Source organism: Ixodes scapularis, unplaced genomic scaffold (assembly GCF_016920785.2).
Source record: "Ixodes scapularis isolate PalLabHiFi unplaced genomic scaffold, ASM1692078v2 PGA_scaffold9__187_contigs__length_104089568, whole genome shotgun sequence".
NCBI classification, from domain to species: Eukaryota; Metazoa; Arthropoda; class Arachnida; order Ixodida; family Ixodidae; genus Ixodes; species Ixodes scapularis.
Window position 1 is genome coordinate 9,254,059 of NW_024609884.1, and position 15,684 is coordinate 9,269,742.

General features: G+C 52.0%; 2 protein-coding genes across 3 annotated transcripts; one reads left to right on the forward strand and one right to left on the reverse strand.

Annotated features, from left to right (window-relative positions):
• The first annotated feature begins 4,222 nt into the window (after nucleotides 1-4,222).
• LOC8051843 lies at nucleotides 4,223-10,465 on the forward strand. Of its 2 annotated transcripts, none has more exons than XM_040503272.2 (2): nucleotides 4,223-4,614; nucleotides 9,041-10,465. In XM_040503272.2, the coding sequence occupies exon 2, from the start codon at nucleotides 9,096-9,098 to the stop codon at nucleotides 9,978-9,980; it is 885 nt and encodes a 294-aa protein (XP_040359206.1). In that variant the 5' UTR covers nucleotides 4,223-4,614; nucleotides 9,041-9,095; the 3' UTR covers nucleotides 9,981-10,465. The 2 variants fall into 2 exon arrangements, with proteins under 2 accessions (XP_040359206.1, XP_002435508.2); XM_002435463.5 differs by having other exon boundaries at nucleotides 4,257-4,614; nucleotides 8,998-10,465.
• Nucleotides 10,466-13,260: 2,795 nt separating this feature from the next.
• On the reverse strand, nucleotides 13,261-15,338 carry LOC8051842 (alpha-1,2-mannosyltransferase ALG9). The gene has a single exon (XM_029972524.3). The coding sequence runs from the start codon at nucleotides 15,198-15,200 to the stop codon at nucleotides 13,482-13,484; it is 1,719 nt and encodes a 572-aa protein (XP_029828384.2). The 5' UTR covers nucleotides 15,201-15,338; the 3' UTR covers nucleotides 13,261-13,481.
• Nucleotides 15,339-15,684: the final 346 nt, after the last annotated feature.

The following is a 15,684-nucleotide window of genomic DNA, read 5'->3' on the forward strand; positions in this document are numbered from 1 at the left end:
GCGCAGGTGGTGGTGTGCTGGGCTGAACAGAAGGGTGAGAACCCTTACGCGGAGCGCCTGTCAGCCCACCACCACCTGCGGGAAAAAAAAAACAATAACTTAACAGACTGAATAATAACCAACGTTACTAAAACACTCAGTTGGGAAACTCGCCGTCCAAACCAGGGCCGCTGGCGTCCACCGAGACCGAGCTAAATGCGACAACAGCGCCACTCTTTTTCGTTTGTCTGTACTATGGTCACCTCGAGCTTTTTGAAAGCCTGTTTTTGCGTAAAAACAAACGGAAAAGACTCTTTTTGTATGGAGTTTATTGGAGTTTAGTACCAAATGATGGGCGCGTGATGTTTTTATCATCTTTAGTTCGCAAGGTTTTGCGGAACAATTAATAGTTTTCATACAACCATGCCTCAGCGGGCCTTTCAGGTAGCACGTCCTGGCCTAGGTGCATTTTAACGTCAGTAGTTGAACGCGGCGCGTCCGCCGGGGAGGTACCCCTGTAACCTCTAACGCTGTATCTGTTCTTAAAGCCAGAATAGAAGTCACGTGCAGTTCTTCGAGAGGCCGCTGCGGGAGAAATGGTGGCGCTGTGTTCGTCATTAGCTCGGTGCTCGGAGACAGATTGGGGCCACTTTTTCAAAGCTGTCTCTATGGGAGTTTCCCAACTGAGTGTTTTAATAACGTTGATAATAACTAAATCTGACCACTGCGGAAAGGAAGGCAGGGGGGGGAGAAGAGAGAGAGGTAGTGTTGATCACGAGGATGCCAATGTGGCCCCATACACATTCGACAGCTCCTTTGATTCAGTTCTGTTGAACTCTCTGATGAAGCAATGAAGTTAGAAGCTTTAACGATTTTAACTTTCAGGCATGGTTTATTCCTACAAATTTTCTTAAGCCCGAAGAGCGCTCTGAAAAACCCTGTATAGTAGAAGCAGTAGTAGTATTACGATATTGAATTTTGATCAAGTGCGGAGCACACAAGTAACGTCATGACGCTGTTAAGTCTTTTGAACAATCAGGTCGATTGAAGAAATACTTGCGTGTCCATATGTGTGTTTTTAGCTGCTGCCAAAAGATGAACAAGCAATCGCGTCAAATGCATTATGCTCTGGAGCCCACCATCATACAGCTTTCTACTGGGACATGTGCAAATGTGCAGGTCTTCGAGGTATGGGCGATTTAACTTTCTGTGGCGCCGCGGCTTTCCTGGGCTAAAACAAATGTATCATACATCATATCATATCAAAATTGTTTTCAATCCCACCAGTGGCGTCACAAAAAAAAAGGGGGGGGGGGAGGGGAGAGGGGGGGAGGGGCATCGCCCCGGGTGCCGCTCGCCCTAGTGACGCCACTGACAACGACCAGATACTTTGCAAACAAGAAACACGAAATCGTTTCACGGTCCCTGTATCAGGAAGGCCGGGAGTAAGGTGAAACGGGGTGTCGTAAATCAAAATTAGGCTCGCAATTTTTTTTTTTTTTTTTTTTTTTTTTACATTTTACATTGTTATTACAATGTAATAACAATGGAGGCAACCGAGTTGCGCAGAGTGCAACTCGGTTCCCTACATCGGATAGTAACAATGTCAGAGGTGAAAATGCTATTTGTTACCGAAAAGCGGTTTAGACGATAGACCACTTTTATCGAAATAAAATAGAAGTCACCCTGTAAACTCCTTGTATGGCTAATTGTGTTAGAGAACCGTTTTGTGGAGTGCAATCCAAATAGTTCAACTACAAACGCCGGTCCCCTAGTTCTGCTTTCTACGGGGAGGTCCGGTTCTTTTGACCTCTGAAGAGTCCGGCTCTGAACGTGGTTTCCAAACAACGTTGTCTGCAGTCATCTATAGTCTGATTTGTGTTTGTGTTTTCAAACATGTGGGTACACACGTTCGCGCTGGCCCCCGATGAGCAAATATATTAGTAGTAATAATATATATTAACACTAAAACGTTTTGTTCTTCTATGAGACATCACTGCAACAACACGCTCGCGCTTTGGCAAGCCTGCGGCTGGGCAAATTAATTTGTACAGTTGTGCGACAACATAGATTCAGAGTCTGTTGGGATTTACAGTCATTCGCCCCATTTTCCCTTCGTGGTCTTTCTTGGTCTTTGACGACATTTCAAGCACCATTAGCCACACGCCCAATGAGGTTTATGACTGATTCAAATGTAATTCATATCACGACTTCAAGATAATTTGCACGTTAGTGTATCGTTTGTTCGAAGCAGTGTTTCATAGTTACAAGTGGGCTAGCGCACCGCAGCGTGGAGCACTAGGTAGCACTCATGTCCTGCGGAACTCCGCACGACATTCATAGCACGTTGGGACGTACTCAGAACGTTCACCAAACCACGTGGGCTGCCAGGGATGAAGCGAAAGCTCGTGCTGCAAAACCTTGGGACTAGAGCCACTAAATAAGCTATGCTTAGAGTATCGGCACTCCGTTCCTCGACATTGTTGTGGGCGCCGCCATTTTGGCTCGTATGCAGAGCAGACACAACTGCCGATCGTCATGATTCAAAAGTGCGACTTCCTCAGCATTAGATTCGGTGTTAGAAAGCTTTGCTTTGCTTTGTCGCGAACTGTTTAAACATTTTTGGAGGGCGGAAAAGCATTTCCTGTGATTTGAGATAAAGCTTCAGATAACTGACAACCATGATTTTAAGACACAATATGGCCAAGTGTCGTTCCTCTGAAGCGTAGCTTATTTAGTGGCACTACTTGGGACCTTAGGCTGAATCCCTAGCTTCGCCCATTTCGATGTGGATGAGCATCGCAGCTAGGGTGACCACCTTCCTGGGAGTGAAATGCGGGACACGCTGACCGGGGGGGGGGGGGGGGGGTCAGAGTTTTTACAATTGCGGCATCTAAGAAAGATACATTAGAGGACATGTATTATCACGCACACCACGAAATGTGGCTGAAAGCATATTATACACCTGCACACTGTATTGCGGCTATAAAGGCTGAACTCCATGGAGCGAATTATGCGACGAATAACTGGCAAACGCCGCCCGACGGCACGCTTGCTTTTCGCGCGACGTAGCTCTCACTGTTCTGATGCCACGCGCAGAGCAAAAGCCGCCGGGCAAAATTCGTCAATTTTTCGCAGCACATTCGTCCCATGGAGTCCAGCCTTTTAAGCTGAAATAATTTTCACACCCAGTGATGTATATATATATTTTTTTTTTAATTTTAATGACAACTAAGGTATTGAATGTGTCTAAGTTTAAAACATCAAAATTGACTGCAAGAGAGCTCAATGCATCAAAGTAAAGAAGAAACTGTTAACCTTCTTTCGGCTTATTGTTTCCTGTCGATATACTCTTACCAACATACTCTTACTCAAATTTAGAGCGCGATGTTTTCTTTTTTTTTTTTTTTTAACTTCGGTTTGGGCGAGTTGGCCCACACTGAATTAAAAAGTTAAAAGCGTGAACAAAACGAGGACAATAAATACACAAAGACAACAGGACAGGCGCTACCTCTTCACTAAAAAACAGTTCCCATCAGCCCTTTCGCATTGACACAGTTTGATTTGAAAATAATTACAATAATTTATATTTTATATTTTGGCTAGCAATTTTCTCTTGTAGTATTTTTGGAGGAGGAGCACAACAGCACATGTGTGTCTACCTCTTGCAAGAACGACGGTCGCTTCCCGCAATGCTAGGATAGTAAATAGCGCCCCATCGCAATTCACACGATTACCAGCGGCCTTCACGCTTACCCGCGCCCCTTTGTTCCGGAGCGCCATGAGATAAATTCTGAATTTTACGACAGCGCAAAATGCGGGACATTTTAAACATTTTTGGAATATCTTGCGGGACGCGGGACACAAGCCGTCAATGCGGGACAGTCCCGCGAGTCGCGGGACGGGTGGTCACCCTAATCGCAGCGGCCCGTGCCCGCGTAATCCCTACTGCGTGATGCACGCCAAATTGCCCGTATACGGCGGAAACGTTAGATCCCCCTTGAGGCAGACAAACTTTCCCCTGTTCAAATATCCAGGTAAGAAATTTGCCTATCACCTCGGGAGCTCAACGGAATGCAGTTCCTCTTCCCCTGGAAGCTAGCTCCGCTGCAGTTGCAGGGCTCTAGCGGCAAAGCACGCTTCTCGGAAAAACCGGCCCGGTCGTATTTCGCGGGCAGCAGTCCTGTCCCGAAAGTCCCCAAAACGGAGCGCAGTGCCACCGCCGCCGCTCGCTGGACGGGCCGAAAATCAGGCTGCGGGCCACGCCTAGGCGTAGCAGACGAACTCGGCGCGATCGATCCGCTGGTGATGGCGACAAAAGCATCTGAAGAGTCGAAATTAGGGGCGACCTGCGAGAAGATATCGCCGCCGAGCCTCTTGCAAGGGGTGATCCGTCGCACGTAGCGTACTTCGCAGGTCCGCGAGAAATGGGGCCACGACGCAGCTCGGCGCGGCTCAGCGGGACGACGGGAGACGGCGGAAGACGGCGATGAGGGATTTCCGGGAGCGGACTGACGCTGGTCTCTGACTGCATCCCCCGAGACGAGCAACTACTGCGCGTCGATTTCCCGGGCTTCTCACCCGAGCTTGGCGGTCGGCGAGCAGTCGACGCCGCGAGGCTCCTCCGAGCATCAAGTAAGTCGCTGCTCCGCGTACTCGCGCCGAGCAGCGGCGGAGAGTAGTCCGCTCACTTGGGGTTCGCGCATCCCGCCCGCTCTGTTGATGTTCCTGCGTCGCTCCCCTCCCGTGCCGCCTCTCCGCGTCCCCGCGGTGTTTGGCCGAGAGAGGGGCGTACGCTCGTCCCAGCACACGCTGCACGTCTCCCACAGAATGACCGCGTCGAGTTTTAAGCTCTAAAACGAGATTGTGCTCACTTCGCCGTACGCGAAGAGTGCGCAAATGTTTTGCACTCGGGGGACAACCCAGGAGTCGGAAGGAGCCGGGACGCGTAGTAGGTGTTCCCTCTGCTCTTTCGCGCCTTGGGAGTGGAAAGAAGGAAAACCGTCGAAGGCGTTAGGCCTAACGTTACGTACGGACCGAGTGCATAAGCAGAACACAACAACGGGGAGGGGGAGGGGAAGGTCCAATGAGAGAAGACAAAAGAGCGGCGCTTGAGCCGCGGCGATTCAGACTGGGACGACCCCCGACAGGTTTCCTGAATCATTAATCGAACTTTGGGGCTGCGCGTACGCGCAATTCATTTGGCTAATGGGGGCTCCATTGCGAGAGCCGCTGATTCACTCTCGTCGGTTAATGACCCGGTTTTGTTCGCCTTTTAGAGGTCAGTGTGCGAATGCACTTTGCGATCCTTTCACGCTTGAACAAAACAAAATAATAATAAAGCAGGCTCGCTAATGAGGTGGATATTTTAATTATGTAAGGCGCGACAAAATTAGACTCTTCCTTTCCGGTCTGGACGCAACACTTGTTCGCTCGAATAACGAGACGCAGGCTCTTGAACGCAATACGTAGTTTGGACACCGCACGTCGCGGGCCACTCCTCCCGCCTCGGCGTGTGTGCTGCGGCGCGCATATTAATCACGGAGCGCATGTCGCTACGAAGAACTCAAGGTGACGTTGACGGCGGGACCCCAAAGTATACGGGGACACCTAAGATCAAAGGCTTAAAATTAATTAAAAGAAAATAAAAAGCCGAAGAAAGCTGGAAAAAAAGAAAAAGAAAAAAACATTGAAAAGTGGGGCGTGGGCTTGGGTGGAGCGTTCATCCCGTATTCCCGAACTGCACTGACGGCATGATGGCGAGGCGTCACGCCACGGGCCTATCTGACTCTTCTGGGACCCCCTCAACAGCGACCTTGAATTAAGGAAAGAAAAGAGAAAAGGGGGAGATGTCGCGCGTGTATCGTCGCTGCGGTTTGTAACACGCTGTTTTCCTGCTAACTCTCACCTCAAAAAGAAGAAAAAAGAACGCGCAGTCGAGGGCAGGGTGTTTTAATTATACGCGAGCCAATAAAATACAAAAAAACAAACAAAAAAACTTGATTAAACCAGCGAAGTGTGCTTGGAGTGCAGGCCAGTCCAAACCAGAGCACTGGCGGAGACGGCGAGGTCTAAATGAAAGGAAGCACTCACGTGTACGCACACACAGAAAAGATGGATTCCTGATTGGATATATCCCTCTGTGTTGTTTCTCTCTCTCTCTCTCTCTTACCCCCCTTTTCGTTCAGGCTCGATTGCCTGCCAACTTACGTGTTCAAACAATTAAGAAAAGGACAGCAGAAGACAGGAAGAAGCAAATGCTCTTCAAGGGATCCCGCTGGGAAGAGTTGGTTCTTTCCCTTCCTTCATTTTTCTTTCCCGGTATCATTCGAGCTTCATGTCGCTGCGTGTTATTTTATCCCTCCAACAATCCGGCTTATACGTTCTTTTTTTTTTTTTTTTTTTTCGTGCGTTTGTCATTGCCTGGCTTTCTCTCTGAATGACCGCAATTTCAGTAAGATCTGAGCCGAGATGTGGGAAACCACTGTCGGACGGGCCCATAACCTGAGAACAAAAAAAAGGACCAACAAAAGAGCAGAAAAAATGGAACCACAGTCAGAACATTTGGATCCCCAGAGCCAGCTTCTCCGAAGCCGAGAAATGGCTCGCTCGAATTCCCAACCGCGTCCCCGAAACAACCCTTCAGATGAAAGACTCCCCAGGCCGACACGGGCGTTGAGCGGCGTGTTTCACCAACCGTTATTAACCTAAAGAAAAATAATAATAAAAAATAAAAGGAAGACAATTACCTAGGGGTTTGGTCTTCATAGAACGTAATTTATTCTATTTTACTTAATCACCTTCAGCTTGTAGTGGTACACGGCGGCTACAAGAAATTTGGAGGGTATACGGAGATGAGGAGCCCGTGACAGCAACTCCGCCTGACGAACGTCGAGTTTTGAAGCGTCTCGCCGATTCCTGTGCTCCGAACGGAAAATGTCGACCTTCAACGAGGTCGTTTGGACCAGGTCAATCCATTAAACACATCAACAGAAGAAAAAAAAAAGTACAAAAAAAAACAGTCGCATTTTAGGGGATGTGAATTGTCTCGAGTGGAATTTAGATTTGTTCGGTAGTTTTTATGTACTTGGCAAAACACGGTTTCTTTTTTATTAATGCGAAAGCATTAACTGTCTCCTGGAGCGAAGCCGGCGTTATCTGATGTCTGTAGCAGAAAAAAACGGCACCTAAATACCCATTGGCTGAGCGAAACGGCACCTAAATTCCCATTGGCTGAGCGAAACGGCACGTGAATTTCCATTAGCTGAGCGAAACGGCACATAAATTCTCACTAGCTGCAAAGCGGACGCACCTCAGAAAAAAAAAAAAAAAACGCAAAGAAAAGCACAGCAACGCAGATGCATCGTCCCGGAAACCGGCGGGGCTCTCAAGGTCAAAGCGGACGCGCCTCAGAATTAAAACACAATGAAAATCACAGCAAGGCGGATGCATCGTCACGGAAGCCGTGGAGCCGTCGGGGTTCGCCGCGCCTGCGCAGTGGGGGAGCGTGATGCCACCGCCGGAGCTCCGTGTGAAAAAGGAAGACGTGGCGCGCTGCTTGTAGGAATGTGTTGCGTGTAGGAATGCTTTCGCGTTCCTACACCTAAGCAGTCTTAATTGTATCTGCCGAATTTTTTTTATTATTATTAAGTGGAGTAGCCGGCTCCATATCAGTCATGCACATTCCCTAGAAAGCACAAACTATGTTGTTGTTTTTTTTTCTTTCTAAACGTTAACATCACCTATATAATTACGGTAGACGGCACTGTAACGAACACCCCTCGAAGGTGCAAGGCAGAAAAGGCGAGCGAGCGGGCGCCGACAAACCGCGGGTCAAACGCCCTGAAACCGACGGATACGTATACAGAGCGGCGGTTTTTGCCGTTTTTATTTGAAAAAAAATGAAAACGCTAACTTCTTGTGGGCAGGAAAGGGCTTATTTGCGTGGGACGCTAATTTATATGGTAAAGGGTGATGCTCCTTTGTGCGGAGTGTACGTACAGACGTGTCGGGTATGTTGTTACAGCGCTGTCGGATTAAGTCGGGCTCCAAAAAAGTCCACTGGCGTGTAAGAATTTCGGAACCATGCAGCGGAGTGCGCTGAAGAACTGGCAGTCGTTAAACACCATGTGCACCGATTAGTGTCCTTCTCTCAACTCGACTACTGGATCTTAAGCAGGGACGGCGCCAGGCTTTCCATAGTGGTGGTGGGGGGGGGGGGGGGGGGGGGGGGGTAGTGGGGAGGCACACAGCATTTTGGGGGAGGCATGGGCTTTCGAGACATTATTACCAGGAAAGCGATGATATTTGAATGGCAAACAATGGCTGAGTAAAGACGTGGTCGCTCCCAGCGGGCATGACGGTTGAAGATTCTATATCACATTATTGAAGGCAGGCTCTGATAATTGGGTGGTTTGTCAACAGACACAAGACAATAAAAAGCCCGACGAGAGCGGCGTTGGAGGCTTTATGCTGGCGGGCTGAAAGTTATGTGTGCTATGACTACTGGTCAGAATAAAATGTCGAAGCTGCCTAGACCGAGATTATCACTGTTAGCTATCACATATATGTAATCAAGCGCGGGGAGCACGTGCCGCTCCATGCAAGCTTCCACAACCAGCTGACCGATTATTTTGCTTGCCAACTGAAAGGAGACTCTAGAGGAGACAATCGGCACCCATATGGCCGTGGGCTCCCTCCCGCTCTAAGCTCTTCTAGGAGACTATCCGAACTTATCGTGTCACCAGGCCTTGGCTTGTCTTGAAGCATCGGAAGATACTTTCTTGTTTGCAGATGCTACCAAAGGACATGCCTCCCTCGCCCGCTTAATGCCGCTTATCTGCTTCTCGCGGCCGAAAAAAAAAAAATGAAGGTCCGGTATGAAGGGGATTTAAACTTATGCTCTTGTTTACCCAATGCTCGTTTATATTGGGGTGGCAGGTCAAATTTGAGTGGAGGCGGCCGCCACCCCTCGCCTCTCCTTGGCGACGTCCCTGATCTTAAGTTACGCGGGGGCAGTTTGGGACAGCAGTCGGCCCGCGAGCCGATCGCTTCTGCGCAGCGCCCAGCTCCCGCCCCGATGGCTCCGTGAGGCAGAGCGGCAAAGCGGCTTCCGGATGGCCGCCGTGCAGCCGCCGCAGCTGGGCTACCCGGCGCCCAGCCCCCCACTGGCCCTGGGGGCTCCGACCCCGCTGTTCCGGTCCCTGGACCGGCGCATGCATGCGGCTCCGAGCCCGGCCGCCCAGGGCTCCGGCGACGAGGCCCAGTGCGAGGACCGGCGGAGCTCCCCGCAGATCGCGGCCAGCGGCTTCTGCTTCCTGGCGGCCGTGTGCTGCTCGGCCGGGGGCTTCTGGGTGTCGGCGGCCCAGACGCGGCTGCTCGGGGTCGTGTTCCTGGTCGTGGGCGCCGCGGCCGTCCTGTCGGCCATCCTGTTCGTGCCGGCCGGGCGCGACGGCAAGCTGCCGGCCCACCGGCGGGCGCTGCCGCTGCTGTTGGCGCTCGTGCTGTGGGCCGTGTCCGGCTGGATCATCTTCCTGCTCGCCCAGAGCAGCGTACACGGCAAGGGCGTGCTGGCCGCCCTGGCCACCTTCCTGCTCCTCTTCTCGCTCGTCCTGCTCCGCGTGGTGTGTCGCCGCTGCTGCTGCGCTCGCAGGCGGAGGCGCCGGGGCCTCAAAGCCGCCGGCGACTCCGAGGACGCCGTGCAGCTCGAGGACTTCCACCACGTGAACACCCAGGTGCGCGACACGCTGCGCTTCGGCGAGCTGCGCGCCGACCAGGCCGTGGTGCCCTTCGCGACGGACTCGAGGGCCGTCGTGCCCACGGCGCCGCCGGAGACGCCGCCGCAGCCGCTCCAGCCGCCGGCCAGCTTCTCCACCTTCGTGAGGGAGCCGCCGTCGGCGCCCGCCGATCACCCGCCGCCCTACGAGGGCTGCCCGGCTCGGCCGCCGCAGCAGGGAGACCGCTGCCGCACGCCGCCCCCGCCCTACTCCACCCTCGTGTAGCCGCAATAAGTGTTCGTCGAAGCAGGGCTGCTCTCCGACGCTCGGGGGGCCTGTCTCCCGTCGACGAGTCTGGCCGAAGCGCGTACCAAAAGTCGCTCACTCACGTGTCGACGTTCCCGGTCGCGCAAAGCCCCGTGGCCCCGTGGATGAGGACCTTCGGTGGAACGCGCACGGGCGGCGCGGCCGGTGGGATGGCGAACACACGGGCGTGCCAATGAAGACCGACAGGCCCACGCGACCGGGCTGTCCCCAGTTTGGGCTCCTCTCTCGAGTTCCAAGACGTTAGGCCAACTTTGTGCCGCCAAGCTCAAAGCCCGTGGCACGCTACGGGAGCAAGCGCACTGCCCAAGTTTGCTCCAATTTTGTTGAAGAAACACAAAAAAATAATAAAAAAATAAACTTGACGCGGAGCCCCGGATGCGTTTCGCAATATCTTCGCGGAATAGTTCCTAATAGCAATCCCTCGAAATAATTTTACAGTGGCAGGAAATAACAGTTTTCGGGTAAACAAAAAAAAAAAAAAGGGGGGGGGGGGGGGGGGGAGGAAAAAAGACGAAAGATACGCATCCCGCTCTATTTCTAAGGTTGTGAGAGAGTTCGGGCCACCGGCGTTAAATATTTTTTTTTTTGTCGTTTCTGCGTTTTTTGTTTGCCCAGCAAGATTTAGGCATTTGCTCATTTGAACCACGTCCCCAACGAAATTGTTAAGCTTGCGATTGGGGCTTGTGCCAAGTTTCTCGCAACTACATATCGAGTTTGGTCTCGCACTACGTTGTTCAAATAAAGTTTGTTTCCATTTGTACCTACTGTGCATTCAAAAGACCGTGTCTTTTAGTGGTAGTATGTGCATGTTTTCAATGTTCACATATAACAAAGGCAGTTATAAGGGTTTTTTTTTTTTTTTTTTTCTTGTTTGTTTTTAACCGACGGGGCAACTTTAGGGTCACGAAGTCTGCTAGGCAAGGGGAACGACGGCTAGAAAACACTTTGGATACCGTATGACATCCTTGTATTTAAGGTCGCACTATATCCATAAGGATGTCCTAATCGCACAACAAATACAATCGCCGCTTCATTGCCCGGTTTCAGATAAACGATTTTGTAAAACAGGACCAGCGAACTGAAGGCGCACCAGTTGTATCGTAATAATGTATTATCAATTGGCACAGCACAAAAACAAATACTTGAAAGAGAAAGAATATAAACAAGGACGTTCACAGACAACCACACTCATCTAGTCGAAAATAATCCCTGGAGAAGGGGGACAAAGGACAAACACAGCTAGGTGTAGCCGTCGTTCAGTTGTCGTTGCTAACAGAAAGATTGCAATTGTCTGTGAACGCCCTCCTTTTTACTCTTTCTATTTCAAGTATTCGGAATTACCAACACGCTCACTTTAACCACTACAAAAACAAATCTTGCGCATATTATAGGTTTTCTTTTTTTTTTTTTTTTTTTTCACATTAACCTGGGTGGTAAACAAACAGCCAGTTGCATAGTTGTAGGCATAAATGGTTGTCCACACTGAAGACAACTTTTGGCGTACTCGACAAAAATCGCATCTGCGCCCCGTAGGAGGCAAAGCAAAAATAGGATGACGGTGGGAAGGTTTGCGTGTGTACCTATGGGATGCAGATACGATTTTTGTTCTGCCTGAAAAAAGTCGTGTTTAGTGTAAACAATCCACATTTCCAATACTCTTTTTTTTTAATGACGCTTGTATTTTTGTGGTCCATTTTTTTCCTTAGAAATTTAAGGTGAACATTTCTTTACAAAATAGAGCACGCAAAAACCATGCCGGCACCAACTTTACTGTGTGACGTTGTCAGGGCTATACTCTGTTTCACCTTATGATGTACCGCAGAAAAGGCTACGAGCGCGAGCTTCCTGCACTAGGGCACATCTCGTCGGCACAAGCTCTCGTGCAACTGCTAGCGCTATGTGCTCGCGCTTCCCTTCGCTGTGGTACAACATAAGGTGAAACTGATCATAGCGTAGTTTCCGCAGCGCTGACAAAGCTATCTCTCGCGCTTGTCTTCCAAGAATCCACCCTTGGAAGCAAATGGTGGTGCAGCTACACTGTAGCGCAGCGCTGGAATGAGCAGCCCTTGGAATTAAGCGAATGGGGCGGAGCACTCGCTCGCGACACGTGTCTCGCGCCTTCGCGTGGTTGTCCGGTAAGAAACGCGAACTTTACCTAGGGGCTTTTAATGCGAGGCTTTTTTTTGGCGTCTCCTCGCGAAAGCGCATGACGCCACGTCGCCATGTGCTCGCGCAGAGGTAGCACCGTGGAAACTACGCTAGGCTCCACCATAAGTGCGAGCGAAACCAAAGCTACAAGCGCGAGTATGTCGTCCCGAACGGCGTTTTCACCGCACGAGCTCGAGTCCTCAGCAGGCTCGCCCGTTGACCGTCTGCTTCGCGCGGTACCACTGCCCCGCCATGCGCGCCTTTCCATCTCCTCCCCGCACGCGGCGACACAGGGAGTTCGATTAAAGCTCGGTTCGATAGGTGGGCTAGAGGAACTGTATAACCCCCGCTGTTCAGATTATTTGATCAGCGCTGAACGGAACACATCTGTGGCATGCTACAACTATTAAATTAAGCTTTCAAGAATATTGCAATGTCCGTTTAAAACACTAAATGCCTCTCTCCGAGGGTCTGCGGTTTCGGTAATAAAAAAAAAATGGATGCAAACCGAAGGGAGCGTTGACCCTTCAAGGAGAAACGAAACGTAAGTACTTTGATACAGTCACATGAGCTGCAGCAATAGCTATCACATCAGCATGTTCCCGGGTGAGCGTGGTTTAGGCGAGGCTGCCCTTGCACTAGGCGTCAACTTACACATGATTGTAAACCCGAGACTGGGGGAGGGAGAGAACACAACAGAAGGTAGTAAAAGAGGAGGCAACGTCTCAAACTCAGCTCTGTTGAGTTTGAGACGTTGCCGTATTATAGCTGAGTTTGAGACGTTGCCTCCTCTTTTACTACCTTCTGTTGTGTTCTCTTCCTGCCCCAGTCTCAGGTTTACAATCATGTTCAACTTACACCAGCTCGCCTGCACTCTGACTATTTTTTTGCGTCAACTTAGTTGTGCCAAGTTGTCAAAGTTAGCGTGGTTTCCACAGTGCTGCAGCCCCGCACAGCTGAGAGCGCGCGCGACGCGGAAGTAGCTTTGTCAGCGTTGGAGCACTGCGGAAACTAGGCCAGCCTTGATCACGTGGTACAAAAGAAGTTGACGTCGGGTATGGCCATAATTAAATTTATACATAGACTAGAGCACCAGGAAACGGCAAGTTTCTGAGATCTACCAAGTTCCCAAGAAGGAATGCGTCTTGGCTTCTACCTTCCCTTCAAACGCAGCTCGCGGTGAGGAGCTAAAGCTGAACCGCCTGCGCGAGCCAACAAACCCCGCTTCGTATCTGCCATTTCCCGCGAGCAGTCTGCGAGCTACAAATTCGGAATGGGCGTCTGCCACTCGAGCGAACCAAGTCACTGCGCCTAGCCTCGGTCCGCTTTGATCCTTCTGAGTAGGTTGTAGTTGACGTAAGAGCACCACCTCTCAGTCACAAAGGGAATGTAGAAGACTCTTCCGTAGAGCGACGACCTCTTGCTGTCGAGGAACTTGATGGAGGACACCACCTCCCAGTCCGGGCTGGCCGAGTAGTTGGGCTCCCGCTCCGTCACGTCCGGGCCGTCGGTGTCGACGAGGTAGTCGCACTGCGAGGCCTGCACGTACCTCGAGCGTTCCTCCCGGTTCTGGTCGTTCATGTCCCGAGGCACCAGTCGCGTGGCATGCGGCCCCTGGGCGAAGGGCTTGGGCAGCTGTCCTCGGAACTCGGACTCGAGGAAGGCCAGCTGCCAGTTCTCAGGAAGGAAGAAGGACGAAGGGAAGCGGTACCACTCCTTTCCCAGGCATAGCGTGGTCGCCCGGCCGTCGCCGGCGAGCGGCGCCAGCTCCATGTAGATCTCCATGGGAGCCCGGAAGTTGCGATATAGCGCCACGGTGCGCGAGATGGACAGCAGCGTCGTGGTGGCCAGGAAAGCCACCCAGAGGAAGCGGGAGGCGCTGGAGCCCAGACGCTCGAGTCGCCTCGCCGATCCGCCGACCAAAGCTTCGAGACTGTCCAACGTGACGGCGGCACAGAGGCAGACGAGCGGGTAGACGGGGAACAGGAAGCGCTCTTCCTTGTGGGCCTGGCTAAAGAAGATGGCGAACCAGAGATACATCGGGGAGATGTCCAGCACGCCGGCGGTGCGCTTCTTGTTCAGGTAGCGCGCCAGAGCCAGAGCCGGCGCCGCCAACAGCGCGGCCGGGAAGGCGAAGTTGAAGTTGAGCGCGCCGTTCTTCAGGTAGAAGGTCCACGGCTCGACGCCGTAGAGGTTGGCCCCGTGGCTACTGAACACGTTGTACAGCACGATGTTGAGCGGTGCCAGTACGGGGCGCCCGAAGTAGTGGCTGTCCACGCTGATGAGCGCCGGCAGCACGATGGCCAGCGAGACGGCGCACCAGGTGAGGAACGGGCGGGCCTTGCGCTTCAAGAGTACCACGTCCAGGGCGGCGGGCAGGCCGAGTGCCGCCGAGAAGGGCCATCCCACCAGGGCCCCGATGGCCGTGGCGAGCACAGTGACGCGCGTGTCCCCCATGAACCAGCCGCCCGTGGCGACGAGCGTGGCGTACATGGAAAAGGTGCTCGGGAGGTACGCCGTGCTCGACACAAACATGCCGGTGCTGAAGAGCAGCAGGACCAGCGTGGTCCGCGCCACCACGGGCCCGAAGCGGTGCAGGACGCCCCTGTAAAAGTACACTTCGCAGAGGGAGCACGCGAAGCCCAGGATGCAGCGCATGAAGTAGAAGACCAGCACCCGGTTCGACTGGAGCAAGCTGCTGTAGAAGAGGCCCGGCAGCACGTGCAGCCAGAGGTAGGCGTACGAGCGGATCGCGTACACCGGCGAGTACTCCCACGTCTGCAGGCCCTTGCCGTACATCAGGAAGTGCGTCGGCTCCCAGTAGTTGAACGTCTCATCGCAGTCGGAGATGCTGCTCCACACTGCCGCACACAGTCGAGCGGAGAACAGCGCCTTGAACGCCGTGTAAAGTTGGGGTGCCCAGGGTCCCATTGACCCGTCGTCGCTCGCGTTTGGGCACTGTCGAGGATGCTGAGCGGCCAAAGGCTTGCGTGGGACGTCTTTGAGCTCTTTGCGCCGCTGCCTCGCCATTTCGACACGCTCAACCCGTATAGCCGCCTTACTTGATCTAAACTGCAGAAAGCGAGGACCGACCTGATAACATTTTTAGAGAAGAAACACGTCGCACGGTGTACGCCAACAGAGCCAACAGAGCAAGCAGACGATGGATAAATGGATGGACGGACGGTTCTGATGGATGGATATGTCTATGCTGAATAAATCATTTGTGTCGGGCGGCAGCTTGCGCTATCTAGCGCAATTTACCGTCGTAGGCGCTGTGGTAGGCGACTACTACTGCTACTGCCGTATTAACCTAAACTGAATGTATGTAGCTCACTGTAGTTGGTTCCTACAGTATTTTTTTTTTTTTTGTTTACGAGTCGACGTCTCAGGACGCTCCAACTTTAACCAAAATCAGTGCGGTGCGGTTCGTTTCAGTCGGCATTTGCAGCAGACCGCTCAGCTGATACCAGTGATTATTACAGAATAATTCTTGAACGCGACATTAAAAAAA